General features: G+C 42.5%; 1 protein-coding gene and 1 long non-coding RNA gene across 9 annotated transcripts in view; one reads left to right on the top strand and one right to left on the bottom strand.

The window, feature by feature from the left end:
• Positions 1 to 19,529, top strand: part of lrrc9 (leucine rich repeat containing 9) — a 286,106-nt gene that overhangs the window by 27,359 nt on the left and 239,218 nt on the right. The window contains exon 2 of one of the 8 annotated variants that reach the window (XM_087133780.1): positions 13,023 to 13,210. The exons of the other annotated variants lie outside the window; for them this stretch is intronic. Within the exon in view, the coding sequence (XP_086989906.1) occupies positions 13,142 to 13,210 (69 nt within the window). The 5' untranslated portion in view covers positions 13,023 to 13,141. The remainder of the gene's footprint in view (positions 1 to 13,022; positions 13,211 to 19,529) is intronic. 8 annotated transcript variants of the gene reach the window in all.
• LOC147800484 (uncharacterized) lies at positions 4,641 to 6,178 on the bottom strand. The gene is made up of 3 exons (XR_015427510.1): positions 5,590 to 6,178; positions 5,361 to 5,423; positions 4,641 to 5,252 (listed from the first exon to the last, which is right to left on the bottom strand). It is a non-coding gene; the product is annotated as an uncharacterized LOC147800484 (long non-coding RNA).

The following is a 19,529-nucleotide window of genomic DNA, read 5'->3' as shown; positions in this document are numbered from 1 at the left end:
AATCAGTCTGAGAGAAAAGTTTTTCAATTCTCAGGAACATTCAGATTATTTGAGGAAGACAGCATTAAAATCTCAAGACAGTATGTTTCTCAGTTTTGAGCAAAATACAATGCTACAGGTGAAATCAAAGCTGGCTATGGTGGAGGTTGGAGACAAGCACCGAACAGCTGAATTACAGTAGAATGCCGTTATAGTACTCTCTTACATGTAAGCGTTTAAATTAACCTACTTGGAAGTGGGTTACATGTTATTGGTATTTACGGGACGTACATGTATATAGCTAGCTGAGGAAATTGCAGCAGGTGTCTTCTACCGTACTTGGCGCCTGTGAAGATTTTTTCAAAGAAAAGTGTCCACGCAAGTGACACGTTGATAGCGTGCAAATCACACCGCAGCCAGCGGCTGCCAGCCGCCGTGGAGTTTTTTAAAGAAAACAATGTCCAGGTGGGTCGTGTGATTCACGCAGGAGTCCAGATAATTTTCAACGATACTGTACTGTACGTGGGTTGTGCAGTGGCTGTGGGGAGAATTAAGGAAGTAGTCAAACTCCTATATTTTTGCTGTTAGGCTGGTGCAGATGTTTATGATTGGTCGGCCCACAAATGGTTGTCCTGGTGAGCGGGGGGTGTGTATTTCCAAGAGAAAATACATGTTTGGGCCCTGACAGTTTTGTTTGAATAGAGTATAATTAAGATGGAAAGCTTGCGGTAAGCACCATGCAATATCTCTTTTTGAGTCTGTGTGGTTCTGATAAGAACCGGAGAGGCTCAACGTTTCGGACAGTGTGCTCTGTCCGTCGTCAGGAGACTGAAGAGATGCCGACCGGGAGTGGGGCTTATATGCTGGTTTGAGGTACTGTAGTGTGACGGATCCTGCTGTGTGGTCAGGTGGAACGGTGGATCCTCCTGGGTACTGATGCATGTCAGTTGGTCATGGGCTGTGGTGGGGGAAGTTTGCCTGGGTATAGGAGACCCTGGGCGGGGGGAGGGGAGTCTTAGGGTATAGAGGACCCATCAGACCGGGAGGTGAGGAGGGGCTGCCAGATATCGCTGATGGAGAAGCCGATGTCTTGAGGTACGGTGGGGTGCTTGGAGATTTCCAAGGCTTCTCTAATGCGTCTTGGGTACCACTGTTCAATGTTGGCGATGAGGTGGGCTTCGTCCCAGTTGATGGTGTGGTCTTCGGCGTGGGAATGTTTGATGATGGCTGACTTCTCATATTCCCCCTTTCTGCCATGGGCTCTGTGTTCTTTGATCCTGGTAGGGAGGTCCCTACCAGTCTCTCCGATGTACACTTTGCCACACTGGCAGGGGATCTTGTATACACCTGGTCGGCGGTGTGGATCTTGCCGGTCCTTGTAAGAAGTCAGCATTCCTTGGATCTTGATGTTGTGCTTGCTCAGGATACGCTGGATGTGGTGGGAGGTACGTCCTAGGTAGGGGAGAGTGACCGAACTAGGGGCCTTATCTAGTTGGCTTTGGGTATAGGGGACCCGACGGCCGGGAGGGGGACTTGATCTTGGGTCTTGAGTTTTGATCTGCTGGGGCTGGTATCCGTTGTGTTGGAGTGCCGTGGAGATGTGGTGGAGTTTCTTGCGCAGGTGTTCTTGGTCGCATATGTTGTAGGCTCGGCGGATGAGGGCTCTGTTGACTGATGATTTGATCTTGGGGTGGTGGAAGGAGGCGCTGTTGAGGTACCGGTCGGTGTGGGTGGGCTTGCGATAAACCCGCCGGGCAAGACTGCCATCTTCCCTTCTGGACACCTCAACATCAAGAAACGAAATGTAGCCATGCCGCTCTTGTTCCATGGTGAATTGGATGCTGCTGTGAAGCCCGTTGAGGTGGTCCAAGAAGAGTTGAAGCTTGTCTTGTCCGTGCTCCCAGATGACGAAGGTGTCATCCACGTATCGGAGCCAGATCTTGGGGCGGTGGTCTGCTGTGGCGATGGCGGTCTGCTCGAACTCTTCCATGAATATGTCAGCTAGAACCGGGGATATAGGAGATCCCATGGAGGTTCCAGCTGTTTGTTCATAGAATTTGTCCCGCCACTTGAAGCTGGCAGAATCGACGCAGGTGGTGAGGAGGTCTTGAGGCTGGCTGGGGGTGAGGTCGGTGCGGTCCTTCAGGCTGGTGTCGGCTTGGAGTCGGTCTGTTGCTATGGTGGTTGCGTCGGAGGTGGGAACGCTGGTGAAAAGTGACACGACATCAAAGCTAACCATGATGTCGCTTGGCTGCAGTCGGAGGTCTTGGATGATGGACGAGAATTCATCTGAGTTCTTGATGTGCTGGGTGTTGCCAACTAGGGGGCGAAGGATCTTGGCTAGGTGTCTTGCAGTGTTGTAGGTAGGCCCTCCTCTGGAAGCGACGATGGGGCGTAATGGGGTCTCTTTCTTGTGTATTTTGGGCTGGCTGAAGAATCTTGGGCATCTTGAGTTGGATGGACGTACAGTTACGGCCAGAGTAAAGGTTTACACGATACACGATAACGCGTGCGTGCATGTATAGGGAGTGGAAGACACGCTCTATATAACGTATGTGCAAGAACGCAATACACGCAGTTGCGGTTAGCCCGGAGAGACCACTAAGCCCCAACCAATCCCAAGCCATTTACAGTCAACCGCAATACCCGCGTGCGTCGCCGAACACGATACACGAATAAGCGCTTGGCAAACTGGTGTCAAATTCACATATTTATCTGCTCATATTCAGCGCGATACACAAAGAAACACGCAGTGCCTCACAGGCAATATTTTGGTGTCCAGTGTGAGAACAAAAGTGCAGTGTGTGACCTGAACAAAGATTCAATTACTCCGAACGGACAAAAAATTGGCAGTAGTGGCCCAGCGGCCGGATGAACCCCCACACATTTAACAAAGCTATCTGCGTTCAAAGTAGCCTCTTCACGAGAACAAAAGCCGACAGAATGTTTCCGTAAAAATAAAAATTTGTTCGAGAAAAAAAAAATACACCCAATCCCCAAAATGATTTTGCAAACCGTTCTTTGAAATAATTATTTTGCCTAGCTGCATGATCATGCAAACGGATTTTTGGCAGAAAGCAAAGCCGTAATTTCTTTGAATTTAAGGAAACCGTGTCATGCCCGGCGAATTTAATGCAAAACGTGGAGTTGACTGTCATCACTGAAATCGTGAAACGATTTTTTTTTTCAGTGGTCGGGTGACCAACCACCCGATTGACCTTTTGGCTTCTATCGCCGAAGAATGCTTTTTTATGCAGCCGACCCTGTCTTCAATTTCCTTTAAAAATCATGATGACCTTCAAACTTGTGTGAACAAGGACGTAATTTTGCACCCAAGTCTTACCCAACTAACCTAACTGGACGACACACGACCAAGCGGTCGGCAAACTGGTGTCAAATTCACTTATTTATCAGGCCATATTCAGCGCGATCCACGAAAACACACAGCCTAAAAGGAAGTGTTTGTGTGTCCTGTGTGAGACTGAGAACAAACATATGTAAAACTGTCAGTAATCGAAGCTAGCCACAACCCCCCACGAACAGTGAGTAGCGGCCCAGCGGCCAGATAAATCCTCTTCACTTTATTTATCGGCCCTGGTCGTGTGACCCAGCACGATACACGAGAAAACGCAACAGAAAATACTTCGACGACCTGTGTGAGAACACCCAACTGCAAAATTACGAACAAGCAAATTTACATGTTGAAAAAGATTATTTTTAGTGCCCAGGTCCCAGCTGCACGAACTCCCAAACATTTGAGAAAAGCGGATGAAAATCCCCGACAATAAACAATAAATATACGAAAAATATATCTAATCCTAAAATACGCGTTACCAACAGTGCAAACATGAAAAATTTACAGAGATTTCATGCATAGAACAAACTGTGGATCTGACCGAGTCTTCTGGATAACTGTTTTCGTAAATGATTGGCTTTGCCTGGTTTCTTGTCTGTAACTCAATTCCTTACAATCCTTATGGGGCAAGGGAATCACAGAGTAGTACGAGTGCATAACATGGTTTAGTTTGTGGTATTGAGCCCTCGCTAGTACGGTGTAAATGACTTGAGGAACTTCCATGTTCTGGGTATTGAAAGAACAGACACCAGGTTAACACGTTCATTGATTCACTTTTTAAATTTCTAGAGATGAAAAGATATAAGAATTCATGTACGTGTATTTATCGAGGGTGGCAAATGTCCAAAATAACATTTTGGCCTTAATAGTTCAATTAACTGAAAACCTGTCTCGTTGAAACAAGCACAAAGTTTCACCTAATATCAAGAGCCTATCAGATTTGGGGTTTTCCTTGTCGCCTGGTTATTCCACTTGACACGGTCAACCGCTGGAATTTGCAAGAATGGAGAAGTGTTCTTTCAAAAATCACCCTGGAAGTTTAGAGTTAAGCTTAGCGTTTACTGTGGTAAATACGAGCTGCACCATTTTTATGAACGAACTGTTAGTGCTCAACCGGTTTTTGTATGCTCGAAATCGGTAATTTAGGCCAAAGGTTAACTGTACCTTTCTAAGATGCGGTTTTAAAAGATGTGGCAATAATATATATGCTGTCCTATCTCTGACTTACCTTTTTTTCATTTAGGATTACAAACCTTCAAACTCTTCCTGTGACATCGATGTTCAATACAAATGCTGGAGAACTGGATGAAGATGCCACCCAAGCTTTAGCTTTTATTTGGCAAAAGTGCTTGTTCGGTTTTAATAAATAATTTAAGAGCTACAACTATTTTCAAAAGCTTTTGTCACAACAAAATCTTGAACAAACCTTCAATGCTTTACAAAACTTTGTCGAATAAGTAACTTTTGCAAAAAGTACAACCAAGTCAATGACACAAACTAGCCGAAGAAATTTATAATAAGATACAAAAATCTGATGGCCGTAAAACATTGAACCACTTTCTGAAAGAAAAGGAAATACATGTAGGCTGAAACTCACTGAATAATCCACGTGACTACACGTAAGTGCAACATGGTCTGAAAATTCTTAGCATCACTGCCCACATCCGCCCCTTTCCCCCGATCCCCGATTTTTTTTCTTTATTAGACATCGATACAACTATTTTTCATCTATCATTAAACTTGTCTCAATAACCTTACTCAAGTAAAAGTAACGCCACACAACAACTTTGTTCTCTTTTCCATAACGGAAAAAATCAGAAATTACAGAAAAGTCCATTTTAAGTGTTTCTTGACTTTGATCGTGTATTGCGCCTCAGCAATCATCAAGGCTGGTTTTCCTCATTAGCCAGTTTGTCACCTAAATGGAAAAAATGAAAGGATTTGTAAAGAATAATGCACATTCTAATTAAACTGATTTAAAAAAATGAGCTCAATACATGCACACACACAAAATTCATCAACTTACCATCAGAACTATTGCCCAAGTTTCTTTATCTTACACGTAGCCTTGGCGAAAGTTCAAAATATTCTGAATTAAAATGCATGGAAGTGATAAAAAAGTTTGTTACTGAAAAGTCATGCTGAAAATAGTCCAAATCTGTTATCAAATTAAAAGCAGTATTTTTCATACCGTGACCATGACTGTAAATACATTTACATTTATGGCAGCGTAAGCACCGAAGTTGACAATTCACCTGGGTGTCACGCGGACGATCGCTCATTAAAGTTGTATTCCAGAACCACATGTCACCTTGCAAAGGCTTTGTAGAAAGAATACAGCTTGATATAGCTACTATGTCCTAAAATCAGCCCGAGCATGCCCAATAAAGTATTGCAAATAAACCACATCCGAGGCATCGCCGCCGCGCAGCAAAAAATTGTTTACCACATGCCGCCATGATGATTTGCAACAGATAAAACTTGCTCTAGTTAACCTGATTTCCCACATTTGTGATTTGAGGACCATGTACGTATAAATTCGTAAATATGCAGTTGTGTAGATGTCATAATTAAGACTAAAATTAATTTAATTATTATATCTGTGTTTTCTTCTGAAATAAATAAGTCGTGAATGTTTTATTTCAGATAATTGACAAAACAAAACGTAAGGACTTAAACAAGTTGAATGTCAGTTGGTCCCACTGCGCATGATTAGCCATCTAGTATACACACTGTCTTTAGTCTCGGTACAGGGTACCAATAATAACGGCATCATGCGGACCATGTACCAAGGCAGTGTCCAACAAAACTACGTGTTTATTTGCAGACTATATTCCGTGGAAATTCTTTTCATATAGGTGATTATGAGAAGACTTCATACTGGGGAATCCTAGTCTTCCATTTTTATGCTAGGTCTAGACTACGCCCGTTGCAACATACATCGAAAATCCAGCATTTTTCAGTCGGAAATGTGATGTATTAGCTTTTGGTGAGGGTGCCGGGGAAATTTGGACTGAGGCTTTTTCCTTGCCACTTTCCTCAGGTTCTTAAAAACAAATTTACAACACTAAAGTTGATGGGACGTGCATTTGGCCATCAGAAGCTGATTTTTCACAAGCAGGATTTTTCTTGTAATAATTTATTCCTTTTCATTTTTTTATTTTAGGAAGCGAATATACATGTAGTACCAGTGAAAGCCAGACGCGGCGTGGATTAGCTTTTATTCAGAGGGAACTGTATGAAACTCGTAATTAAGGCAAAGCTGGCTCTCCCTGCGACAAAATGACTGATTGAATCAAATGGCTATTAATTAAAAATGGCACTTTAATTTATCCTAAAGACTTTTGGCCTCGTTAATGTTCGCAATACAGATCGCCTACCGAACTACACGTGCATAATCAACTTTTTTGTGACGTCAGTGCTATGCGGGTACGTGATTGGTCAATCGGTGGTATGGTCGTAGTCGGTCCGCGTGCTTGTTCTTGAGAGACGGATTGAGATGAAGGTCCGTGTTCAGTTAAGCTTTCGTTCGTAATATTTGTGAAATTTTCAAAACATACACGCAATTGAGTTTTGTTTCAGAGTCAATAAAATTTCGTTACACGACCAAAATTAAATGCATTGTCAGATAATCAGAATTTCTCGGGTGGTTCTGACTGATACGTACGATTTCTCACTTTCGAGCTTGATATTTTTGTCCGAACTTGCTGATCCAGATTATAAACCGATCGAGAAAATGGAAGCTACGCTTTTGACAATCCTGTTTACATTAAAAGCTTTTATTTTGAAGAATACAAAGGATCTCCGTCACACAATGTGGGCGATTAAGTTGTGGATTGTCCGTCCGCAGTTGGACTGAATCGGTTTTGCAATCCAAAACTACGAAATCGTTCTTCAGTTTCTTCATGGTACGTTCTGTTTTCCTATGCCCTATACTGGTACGACGGAGGAGTATTTGTTGGGCCCTGTTTATCTACGTTGTATCCAGATCTAAAGACGGTACTGCATAATTTCCAATATAAATGTCGACAAACTTATTCCAATGTAGCGCAATAAACATTTTCGTACTTTGGAAACTTAGGATAGCAGAATGGAAATCCAGTGGACAAAATCGGGGAGCGGAGCGGCGCAGGCATTTTCGTCAGGGCGTCCTGCCGCAGGTCCTGCAAAATAATATAGTACAGATGTCACGAGCGTATTTTTTTTTCCTTGACCAACATTTTCTTGAAAAAGAATTTCAATGCTTGACTTTTGCATCTGCGTGTTAGTTGATTCGATCTGGCTGAAGAAATGGATGCCCCAGTGGATTAATGTTGTCTTTTTCCATGTACGGAGATGTTCTGTACGTTGACCCGTCAGGAAAGTATTCCTGGTGATCCTGTGCAATCCAGATCATTTCGGAGGGGCAAGAGATATCTTTTTCACTAAAGGTGGATCGTTAATCCCATTTCATGAGATTTCGTGAATCAGTTGTGCCGAATCAAATCAAGCCAGCACTCTTCGTGGACAGACTGCTTGTTGGTGACATTAATATCTACACCAAGGGTGCACCGATCAATATCATAAGCATTATTTTACGGTCATTATTGCACGTTGGACAACTCAGTGTAGTTCGTTGTGCATCGTGATCGGATTTTTAAACATTGGACTCTTCAATTTAAAAGTGGTTTAAACACGTACGCCACGATTTCAAAGACATGCAAACATGCATGTAATTGTGGTGAACGGAATGCAGTGCCCGTTTGCGAGCGTGCAGCATTTCCCTGCTTCACGTTCACAGGTCCGAGTCAGTGACACCACTTAATGCATAGCGTGTGCGGTTTACCCAATACACGTTTCCGTTGTCGGGCCAACCCTTTTTAGTGCGTGTATTGAGGACACCCTGCATGATATATCAGGAACGTGTATTGCGCCTAACGTGTGTGTGATCAATATATCATGTCATCGCGTGAACCTTTACTCTGGCCTTAACTGTAGCTGTCTGTATAGTTGTTCTGTGATGTTCCCAGAGCGGTGGAGGGAGAGAAGCTTCTGCTGCAGCTTTCTCTCGGTGGCTGCCGTGGGGTCACTTCGAAGTTCACGGTAGCTGCCGGAATTGAGTATATCCCTGACCTTGTGGTCATACTCAACCCGGTCCATGACTACCGTGGCGTTGCCCTTGTCCACAAGGAGGATGTGGATGGATTTGTCTTGGCGGAGGGACTTGATGGCCGAACGGTCTTCTCTGGTGGTGTTGGGCTTGGGGTTCTTGTGCTTCCGGAGGGCTTGGCTGATGTCGAGGCGGATCTCATCGGCGGTGGTCTTGTCAAGGCGGCGGAGAGTGGGCTCAGTGGCTTGGATTATCTCTTCCTTGGGCAGGGACCGGGGAGTAAGCGCAAAGTTCAGGCCTAGGGCAAGAACCTTTTCCTCGCTAGAGGATAAGGAGCGCTTACTCATGTTGACCACGGTGTGCTTAGTGAAGGACTCCTTGGACTGAAGGTGGGGTGGTACTGAGCATCTCATGGGGTTTGATGTGCGAGGGCGTAGGGATATAGGAGATCCCATTGCCTGGGTGGAGTGCTGCTGAGGGTATTCTTGGGGCTAGTCATCCTCAGGAATTTCTTGACTTGTCGTTGGCGGGCTTCCTTGAAGGCGTGGTCGCTGGATGAGGTGGTGAGCCGTTCAATCTTGTTGAAGTCTACAGCGGACATGGTGGCCTTGAGTTGGTCTTGTGTTGCGCTGATCTCTTCATCCAATGATGCCAGACTGGATCTGGTGGAACAGATGCGATGACGGAGTAGAGCAAGGCTTGCCTTGTGGAGGATGGAGCTGGACTTGCGGCTGCAGATGGGATCATGGAGGCGAAGTCCTGGAGGAATGGTGTCGGAATCTCTGCATCGTTTCAGGAAGGTCAGGTTGTTGATGCTCTTGGAACGCTTGATGGAATTTCGTTCGTAGTGCTTGACCTTGGTCGTGGTGGGCTCCCCGTAGAGTGACGACAGATGGGATTTCAAGCTATTCATGGTGACAGACGACTATAATTGTCGATATATTGGTTGTTTCTCATTTCTGTTCATATATTGTGACAAAAATACATTTTTCTTTATTCTTCCCAAGTTGGCAGGAATCATTTTTTTGTGTCTGACAGGAAAGAAGTGGAACTTGTGCAATTTCAGTGATTTTTCAGTGGACAAGTCAAACATTGTTAGCTGCACAAACGTACCAAGAATGCCAACTGTTTACAGAATAATTCCATCATAATGTGTAGAAGCCGTCCATTTTAACACTAATGCTATTTAATGTGTTGTTTCTTTTATATTCTGGTGCGATTTGTAAAGCGTACGTGTGGAAACGCTATACGTATTACATGCACAGTGTCATTGAATTTGCCCATTGTATACATGTATGTGTGCCTGACATTTAAGACACAAATTAACGGTGTACTTAAATGCATGTACATGTACTCAGTGCTTTCGTTGTCAGTGGGGTGACTTCATTTGCATGTGTGCGACACGCACTTTTAGCCTGTCAGCATACATGTACGTGTGCAGTTTTCAGCCCTGCCAAAAATCTATAAAAGGCGAGCCAGCATCACATTCAAGTGCTCTGTTCGCCTCCAGAACGGGCCCTGTGGGAAGAAGCGATCCGGCACCAGGAAGAAGCAGGAAGATGATGACGAACTAGAAAGAAGGGTTATGATGACAGGAAAACTGACAAAAAGGAGTAATGAGCCAAGTAGAGACACGAAGAGCCTGAGGAATTGAGGTTTATAATAATTGTACCGGTGTCACATGTAGCGAAGATGGCCACGTACAGACAGTAGACTGGCTACCAGTCTTAATAGCTACACGTGCAGTTGCAGCAATAATCTTGAGGCTTAGAATAAACGGAGGGGGTATGCAGGCTGAATTCACCTCACCTGACAAAGAAGAATCACTTGAACTTGAAGGATGAGTTTGAATGTAAATAAATTAGAAGCATAATTGAGAATTCTAGAAATATTTCTCCACTGCCTTATGAATTATCTGCCTTTGTCTGTCTTAGGGATTCCGCCTCAGAGTAAAGGTTTAGGATCAGACTTTAGGACAGACAGAGATTATTCCAACTGCCCAATTGTATTGGCTGGTTTTTTGAGAGATTTACATTTAGCAGAAAATTTATTCGATTTCTGTTGACTGAGTGATCTTTTGTTTTCTTAAAGAAATTTTTTTTACCATCTTTTTAGGGATTGGGATAAGGAATATAACAGTTGGGTTATATTCAGGATTGATTGTTATTGGAAAGCAGAGAGTGAATAGCCAATCTCTTTTTTGAATTTGTGGAGGTCTTGAAAAAGACCGTTTGGTTTTTGTTGTTTTGCCAGGCTCAATAGGGTCATTTCCTCTTCAGGCTCTTGGTTTGTTGGGGCCAGGTCAGGGAGCTCAAGAGTTGTTGAGCTGTGCTGTGGTCACGGCCTTGGAGATCAGCAAGTTCTTCTTGGGCATAGTATCTGGCATCCGAAAGCTTGTCGAAGAGGATGTAGGCTGGGTAAATGAGCTGTGGTACATGTATCTGAGGAACGGCGTGGTCTTAGTTGTCAGACCGCAACTGTGATGTGAAGGTGGCAGGGTTGATGTCTCAACTGCCCTGGACAGGAGTCGGATTTGACAGGTGATGTGGTTTCTGGCAGCGGTTGTGTTGTTTGTTTTGCCAGGGATTTTACCCATTTGAAATGTGTGTCAAGGAGGTGGTGAGAGGTTGACGGTGTGTTGTCGTTGGAGGGTCCAGTGTTTTCTAACTCCAGTGAGAGAACGAGTTTGTCATCACTGGAGTTATTGGTGGGTGGTGACTGTTGTCCGCAGAGTATGCTGGAGGTGGAACTTGACGGTGAGGTCAGTGGAGGTGTGCTGTTTCTTCTCTTGCTTTGGTTGATTTCTTGCTCAGCTTTGACATTTTGTTTCTTTAAAGACTCTTGCACACTCTCTCTGTGATGGCTTTTGCATTTGCACGTTTAACTTGATTTCCAGGAATTCCGATGTGAACTATTATGCATGTTATGTATAAACATGATAAACATCAATTCCATCTAGATTGGAGATATCCACTGTACCATCCACAAAATGCTGTAGTACGGGGCTCTGTTTACCAAGAGCATTCTTCAGGTTAGCCTTTATGATCTGAAATTTAGAAAATGAACACTCAAACCATGGAAAAGGAATGGGCTAACAATGGAAACACAAAATGATGCAGATTACTGGCACATGCCCTTCCAAACTGGGGTAGATACATGTAGCTTCTATCTTTGGGGCCAATTTGGTAATGTGTTTGGATTGAAAGGGGTATTCAGTTATTCAGCAAATCTCAGCCAAAACTTTTTCCATTTGCACTATGTGAGCTATAATAAAGCCATTAAAATAAAGCAGTTATACAAGCATGACTTTGCACAGCGTCAGTCACAGTGGGAAACACCCAGCAAAACATTAAGTCACCAATTACAGGTACTGACTCTACAGAAACTGTGATGTACCTCATCAACCTTTATTATTAGGGGGCTTACCAACAAGGCCTTACCATTCTCCTGCGTAAAGCCTGCTTTTTTACTGCAAGTCTGTCGTTGCTAAGAGGCCGGAAAGTTCATGAACTGCACGCTCGTGTGCACTGGAGAGCACACAGAGTTAATGAGCTGGCCCGGCTGGGCGCTACTGTTGCAGAGAAACTACGTCACAAGACACAGAGACATATTTACATACTGCGTTCTTTCCCCGGACTGGACGGTGTTGGAAAATATGATCGACTTGGAGATACACTTACATATTGCGTTCTTTTCATGGACAGGATGATGTTGGAACAAAATGATAGACTTGGAGAAACATTCACATATTATGTTCTTTCCGTGGATTTTACAGTGTTGAAATGCAGTTTTGACTTAAAGAAGCATCAGCTGCGAATTTGTGCATTGGGTGTTTAGTTTTAAAATTTGCAGCGCAAATTCGGCACCAACTTACGTAAAAATCATGTTCACGTTTGCGCTGATTATTTAAGAGTTGGCAAATGTTGAACATATTTGCCCCCTGGAAAATTTTATAGGAGAAAATGCTTTATGGCATCATTATCAGTGTGAACCTGGCATTAAAGGAACCTGTATTACGGTCCATTATTCTGCCTTTCTGTGAATTCTGAGTTGTACTTCATGCAAATGCGATGTGAAGTAAAACAACTTCACAAAACCTTTGGCGCAAAATTGTGCCCTTATTATTTAGCATATGAGTAGATCACTTGAATGCAAATGGTTTCCAAACATGCATAATGTATGTCAAGGTATGAGGTGCATCCTGGATGATCAGTCACGTTCACATGACTTGGACATTTTCATTTTCTTCAAGGGAGGTATGAAACCCTATTTCTACATAAACAACGTTGGAAAGCTTATAATGAATAAAGTGTTTTAAATTACTTTGCACAGAACGTACAGTAATTATTACTTTATGCAAACAAAACTTGTTCATTTCACAAACTTTTATGCATTAAAAATGAAATACAGAAAACAATAAATGATCCCTATTTTGGTGAATGAACTCAACTTTTGATGGCAGAGGAGTTACAGGGAACAGTTTGGAATCACACATTACAAAATGAAACACAGATTTGTATTAAAATAAAATCTCTGGCAAGTAAACAAGACTCTTCCATGGTGTGTACATTCATTGCAAATCCTTTTTTTATCCCACAGACATGCATAAAAATGCAACAATCTCAAAGCTTAAAGCACAGATGCATGGCCCCGCTGATGAATAAATACAGTATATCTTCAAGCAAGAAGGATCATGTTTGTGCCAGATCGGACTAGTCATGGCTGTGATGCACTGGCACTTGGCCCACATGACTCAACTAGTCCATACCATGGAGAAAAGAGACAAGGTAGTGGTCGCTCACGACTGTCACGTTGTGTAGTGTGTGCAAACCGACTAGTCTAGCTCGGTGTGAACAAACTTTACATGGCCAGCGTGTGGTTGCTCTGAACAGGCGATCGCAAATGCATGTTATGTACACCTAGTGCAGTGCTGCGCTGCATCTCTGCAGGGCCTGGCAGGTACTCCAGCCACTGTGCAGTTTTGGGCACGTACATTCAACTAGTTGCATGGGCCTACTGTCATCACTGAAACACCCAATTTTTGATGTCAGGAGTTCCAAATTCAAATTGTAGCATAATGGCCAACCATGAATGAACATGTCGTTCCGATTGCGGTTTGGTGGGGCTCTCCGGTACACACAGGTCTTTGATCAGCTGTTCCGATCGCGGACTTTCCAGTTGACATTGATATTTAAATGGCCTGACCTAAATTTGCGCAGGGTGTTCTGAACGCGGAGCAAATGGAATATTCATGTTTGTAGATTAACATACACCGTTCTTGCTGCATACGGTCGTTGTTGTCAAGTGCCCTTTTGTTAAAAAAAAGTTTGCGGACTCCAGCAGACTTCCCCGGGGAAGAACGGTAAGGCCTCACTGCTAAGCCCCCTCAATGTAAAACAGATAACTTTCATAAAGTCTCGAAAGTGGGCATTCCTGACGATGGACGTGGCAAAAAAATCCAACCATCAAGTTCTTGATGATTGCCTGGTTTATTGCTCTCTGTCGAGGATGCTTGACATTGTATAACTGCATAGTCTGCTGGTCAGATGGATTTCCCACCCCAGGGGTGACACTGACAAATGCAGTAATCCCTTGCTGTTTGTATGGATGAGGAAGTGATGGCTCTATCCCATTCAGAGATGCGCTGTCTTATAGATTGATGTGGGAATACACTTGGATAAAAGCAACTGTTTATTTGAAGGTTTATTTTTGTCTGATTGATTTCCACATAGAGACTAAAATGGAGTCTCGAGAGGGCAAAAATAATGGGGAGGAACTGACTTATATAAAATTGGTGCCATGGTTACCGAAGCAGTGAGTTGGGTAGGGGTATTTTACCTGATACTAGTGAGAATGCATTTTCATCCCTTCAGGGACTCATCAGTCGCACGATTCCTGAGGAATCCAGGTATGGTTTTACTGAGTGAGTGGCACTCACAAGACGGGAAATTTGGGTAGCCGTCTGTATGGGATATGATATTAACAACACAATTTAGTTGGATGGGTTTTGTTCATCCAATAAGGAAACTAGGATATCAAGGGTGTCATCATGTTCTTCAGGTGTAGAGGACTGGTTGTTTTCTACATGGCTGAGTTTGGCTCTGACAAGTTTTTTTGGATGTTGTTGGCGCTTTTGTAAGCAACAAGTGGAGGTTTAGGGAAAATCTCTCTGAGGCGTGGGTTGCTTGAAATAAGGTGACAATGTTCCAGAAGAGTATTTCTGACATCCTTGTAATTCACTCGTTGATTGTGTGTAGTGGTAAAGATGAGGTAAGTTCTTTCTTTGCCTTCACGTTTTGTTCTGTGTGAATTAAAGATTTCCATTGTTGGAAATGAATAGATTGCATCGACTTCAGAAATTTGGCTTGGGTATAGCCTTGAGTTAGAAGTTTTTCTTGAAACTTTTCACATTTATTAGAAAGTCATCCTTATTATTTGTATTTCTGGCATATCTCAGGATTTCACCTTTGATAAAGCCGTGGAATACGTGTTGTGGATGGGATGAAGTTCTTTAAGTATTGGAATGTTTCCATTGGTTTCATGAATACTTTAGTATCCAGGGTACCAGCTTTGCGGAAATGCGGACCTTTGAATATGGTAAGGTCCGGGTAGGTGATGGAAGATTTAGATGCCTCAAAAGTAAATTTGAGGGAGTTGAGGGAATTTGATGCAGTTGGTTCAGATGGTGGACAATTTGGATGAAGGAATCAAGATGGACCTTGTAGATGATGAGTATGTCATCTCTGAATCTTGCCCTCAAAAGGATTTGATCCATGAGGGCTGAGATTTCCAAGTCACGTAGTGCTACACGTACATGTATATCGCAAATTTCTGGACTCGCTACTGAACCCATTTCACATCCAATTTTCTGTTTGAAGGAACTTCCTCCAAACTGAAAATAACTGCAACCTAGAACAAGTTCCAGGAGAGTACAGATATACATGTATGTGGATCGGGGTTTGGGAATGGCGTAGCTGAAATTGGTTGTATCATAGGCCTTGCATACCGGTTCGATAGCTTGTGCTTGGTGAATGTTGGTATACATGGAGACAATGTCAATGCTTGCTAGGATTGAGTTTTGGGGACAGTTTTCCTTTTCTAGATTCCGCTGGATGTCCGTTGTATCATGGACATATGTTTTTTTGGCGGTTACTATTGGAAGGAGGAAATACTCCACATGCTCAGAGATTTTGGTTGTTGGGCTTGTGCAACCGCTGATGATAGGCCTGCCAACAAAGGGTTCACCCAGTGGGGATGTTTTGTGTTTTTTGGGACGAAAATACATGGTGGGCAGGAGATGGGTTGTCCAAGCAGGTCAAGGTAAGCAAAGGTGTGTTTGTCTATGTGCTTGCTTTTCAGCATGTTGGTTCAGACATTGTGAACTTTGAGGGAGGTTTCATGGCTGAAATCCTGTTTACTTTTTCATAGTGGTGGGAGCCAAGATGTTTGAAACCGACTTTTAGGTAGTCCTCTCATTTCATGATGCAAATGCCACGGCCTTTGTCATAGGGTTTGATGACAACAGATGGGTTGAGTTTGGAAATAGCTGCCTATTTGGCTTTGGACATGTTGGTTCAAGTGTTTCTCATACGGATGTGAGCTACATGTAGTTTCATCTTGGTGGCTTCCAAATACACTAGTTCTCAAGAGTTGAATTTTAAGTGGATTTGGGGTGCCATGTGGATGAAGATTTGAAAGGCCTGTCTTTCAGAACTTTGTTATACATCAGGAATGCAGTTCTCATTTGTTTTTGATATTTATTAATATCATGGAGAAGAGAGAGACAATTGGGTTTAGCCGGGGTCACTAAAATTGGCTTTTGAACTCCCCATTATTACAGATATAAAGTAGCACTTATAGTAGTAGCACTTACATATACCAGACAAAACATAATGGCTAAATATTAGAAAATAATTAAAAAGAACACTTACAGTATATACTGGCTCATGAGGTCTTACAGCACACTGAAACTTGTCACAGCCTGCCCTTCCTCTTTAAACTTTTCTCCTGAAAATTTGGGGCAGCAAATCGCTCTCCCAACTTATGGCTACCGTCAACACTGGATTTCCAATCCACATTAACAAGGTTGAAAGCTTAATAAAATTCTGGCTTCAGAGCTGTCGCTCAAACGTATGCTATCGCACCACAGGCCTGTCAGTGTGTGTCACACAGAAACACACCCCAGTATTTAAGGCTACCACTGCTGGACAACGCCTCAGTGAGCAGGCACTATAAGACACTATTCAGGTCCCCATGCCTGGTGTGTACCCATGCGGGTGTGAACCATACAGGACCGCACCTTACTTTGCATAAAAGGGCATATATAAGGAAATTTGGCCAACTTGGCAACATACAGTTTGTGTCTTTAAATTAATCAAACACTTGGCGTAAAATATCACTGACTTGTGACAAACACGTACACATAATGCCCACTGAGACGTCGAGAGCATGATACGAATGAACAAATGTGTCCTATATAGTACTTCTGTGTGTAAAATATGTTAATGCAAACAATGAATCTCCTTTCCATCTCCGTCCACAAGCAACTTCGATGTGAACAAAATTTTTTTCTACACTGTTTCCCCAAAGTTTGTTTTAGGAGTTAAAAGTCCATAAGTCCAAAGTCCATAAGACAGTAATGGAGCACCTCCCCTTTCACTCCCTTTCACCCCTTTCCACCACTTTCCACCACCCGCGCCGGGGTTTCCCACTTCACTCACCTTGACATTTTGGCCCCGGCGTACTTTTTTTGTCAACAACTCGCGACGTGCGCCTGCCTGCACCGACCTCGCACAAACAACCTAGACCTTTGACCCCGTGACTCTCAAACAAAAAAGGGGATTTCCCTCGCTTTTCCTGCCTGAACTCGTGACATCTCACAGTTTACAACCACCTTAAATAAACGGACTATATATAAAAATAACAATATATATAAAACATGTCAAGTCAAGTTGTTAGAAAAAATGAGGAAAATAAAAAGAATCTATATAAAAGGATATGGTAGACCATAAATCAAACGTTAATTGTTATTTCTGCAAATTCTGCAAAGACACGAGAAATTCGATCGATTCAGTAGATTTGTACGATTGCTTTCGTTGTTTAAATTCTGACTGTTTGTTTCAATGTACAATTGTAAAGAATGCCATGAATGCCACAAATGTAACGACTGCGCCAGATGTAATAACTGCTCCACTTGCGACAATTTCGGTAGATGTATAAATTGCGTGGCTTGTTTTAATTCATACTACTGCCAAAATTCAAATACCTTGGACAGTTGCGGGGACTGTTATGAATGCAGCAATTGTATCGAATGTTTTGGTTGTACATATTGCAACTGCTGCATAAATTGTGTCGAGTTGGAAGGAGTGGATCACATAGTGCTCGTAGACGGTAAGCATAAAAAGCTGAGGCACGCGCTAAAAAACAAGCCACTGCCCGATTCAGCGACTAAACTCGACTCGGATTTATACGAAATTGGGCTAATTATTGAATACGACATTGCCATTGAACATTTAATTAAAGTAGAAATCCCACCCGAATTAATAGACGCAGCTGAATAAAAATGAGAAAGATATATGACAAAGCCGGGAAAATCAGAATCATGTCAACCCAAGTATATATCGTTTCAGATGACCACGAGTGTCTCAATGCCGACAACTGTCACCCCAACGTCACCTATGGCCCTTTTGACCCGAGTAAATTAATCATTTCAAAGCCCATGATTAATAAAGAAGGCACCCACGTGAGTCAATGCAGTTCCCCCATTTTTTACCGTCACATCGGTAAAAATAAACACCTGTTGATTATGACGATAGAACCCTGTTACGGCATAAACCTGCTTTATAAATATGGCACTCGAGATAAAACGCCAGAAAATTTAGTGGGTCGGCAAATTTGCTATCAAATAGAACAACCTACGACAAACATACTCGATCACATAAATTTGGCCGTTTATAGGTTTATCGAATCTCAAGAGTCTAATCTCCTGTCTAATACCGTAAACGCCTACAAAGCCAGTCGCGATATAGATGAATTGAACAAGAACGACTATGTAGTTAAACCACCTTATATGGCTTAAAACCAAATGTACGTTAAAATAGATTTCTCTATTTGATCACCAAAAAAAACCCATTGACTCGTCAAATATCAATAAATTTATCAATAAGAGATGCGACGCGCAATCATTTATTTGTCCAAAAGATGTATACTACGGTACCCATGGTTCACTGTCTTGCGGCGCTAGCGTTAGGTATAGAATGACAGCGGCAATGTTGAAAATTAGAAACGACGCACTAATTTCAAATAAGTCGGCGTTGCAAGCATTTAGCATATCTGAATCTCTCATGAAATTAAAAGTCGATTTAACCTCGGTTTAGTACATCTGAATTTGAATCTCTCATGTAAATAAAAGTTGATTAAATTATGAATCAATTAAACCTCGGTTATTCTTCGGAATAACTGGGGTTGTTTTCATGTCACTCGTTCCTAAAATAAATAAACAACATATAAATAACAATGACATACGCAGAAATTTGCCACCTACTCGGTTACGAACCTGAATGGCCAACCCTGCCACCACAACCAGAAAAAACGTGTGAACACGACATATTTGAAATGGACGAAAGATATGTATGCCGACATTGCGGTCTAATTTTTGGGTGGGTTCCTTCATATACCCCTGAAGCGATGGGAGATAGATACTTCCATCATCACGTTTGGAAAAAACCCCCTCCACGAAAATCAGAGAAGACTTTGAGAGAACTTAACATTGAGTTACCCAGTGATCAATCGGGTCGCATCGAATATGCGTTAAATCGAGTTTTAGATGGTAAGATATCCAGAGGAAGACCGTTGAGGGCTTAAATCGTGGTATGTTATCAAGAGGCAACCGGGGAGGACGATTTAAAAGTAAAAGATTTGTTTCAAGTTTCGGATAAGTATTGGAAAAATGCCCTCGACAAATTAAACCTCGCCAAACAAGATTTCCAAAAATATATAGATTGCTAAACAAGATTTTTCAAAACGTATAGATTGACCAAACAAGATTTTTCAAAACATATATAATAAAATGGAGACTCACACGTTTTACTTAACTGAGAGCGAGCA

Source organism: Acanthaster planci, linkage group LG01, assembly GCF_054643075.1.
Source record: "Acanthaster planci isolate LZ-2023a linkage group LG01, COTS_SCS, whole genome shotgun sequence".
NCBI lineage: Eukaryota > Metazoa > Echinodermata > Asteroidea > Valvatida > Acanthasteridae > Acanthaster > Acanthaster planci.
This window is presented reverse-complemented; position numbering and strand designations above follow the sequence as displayed.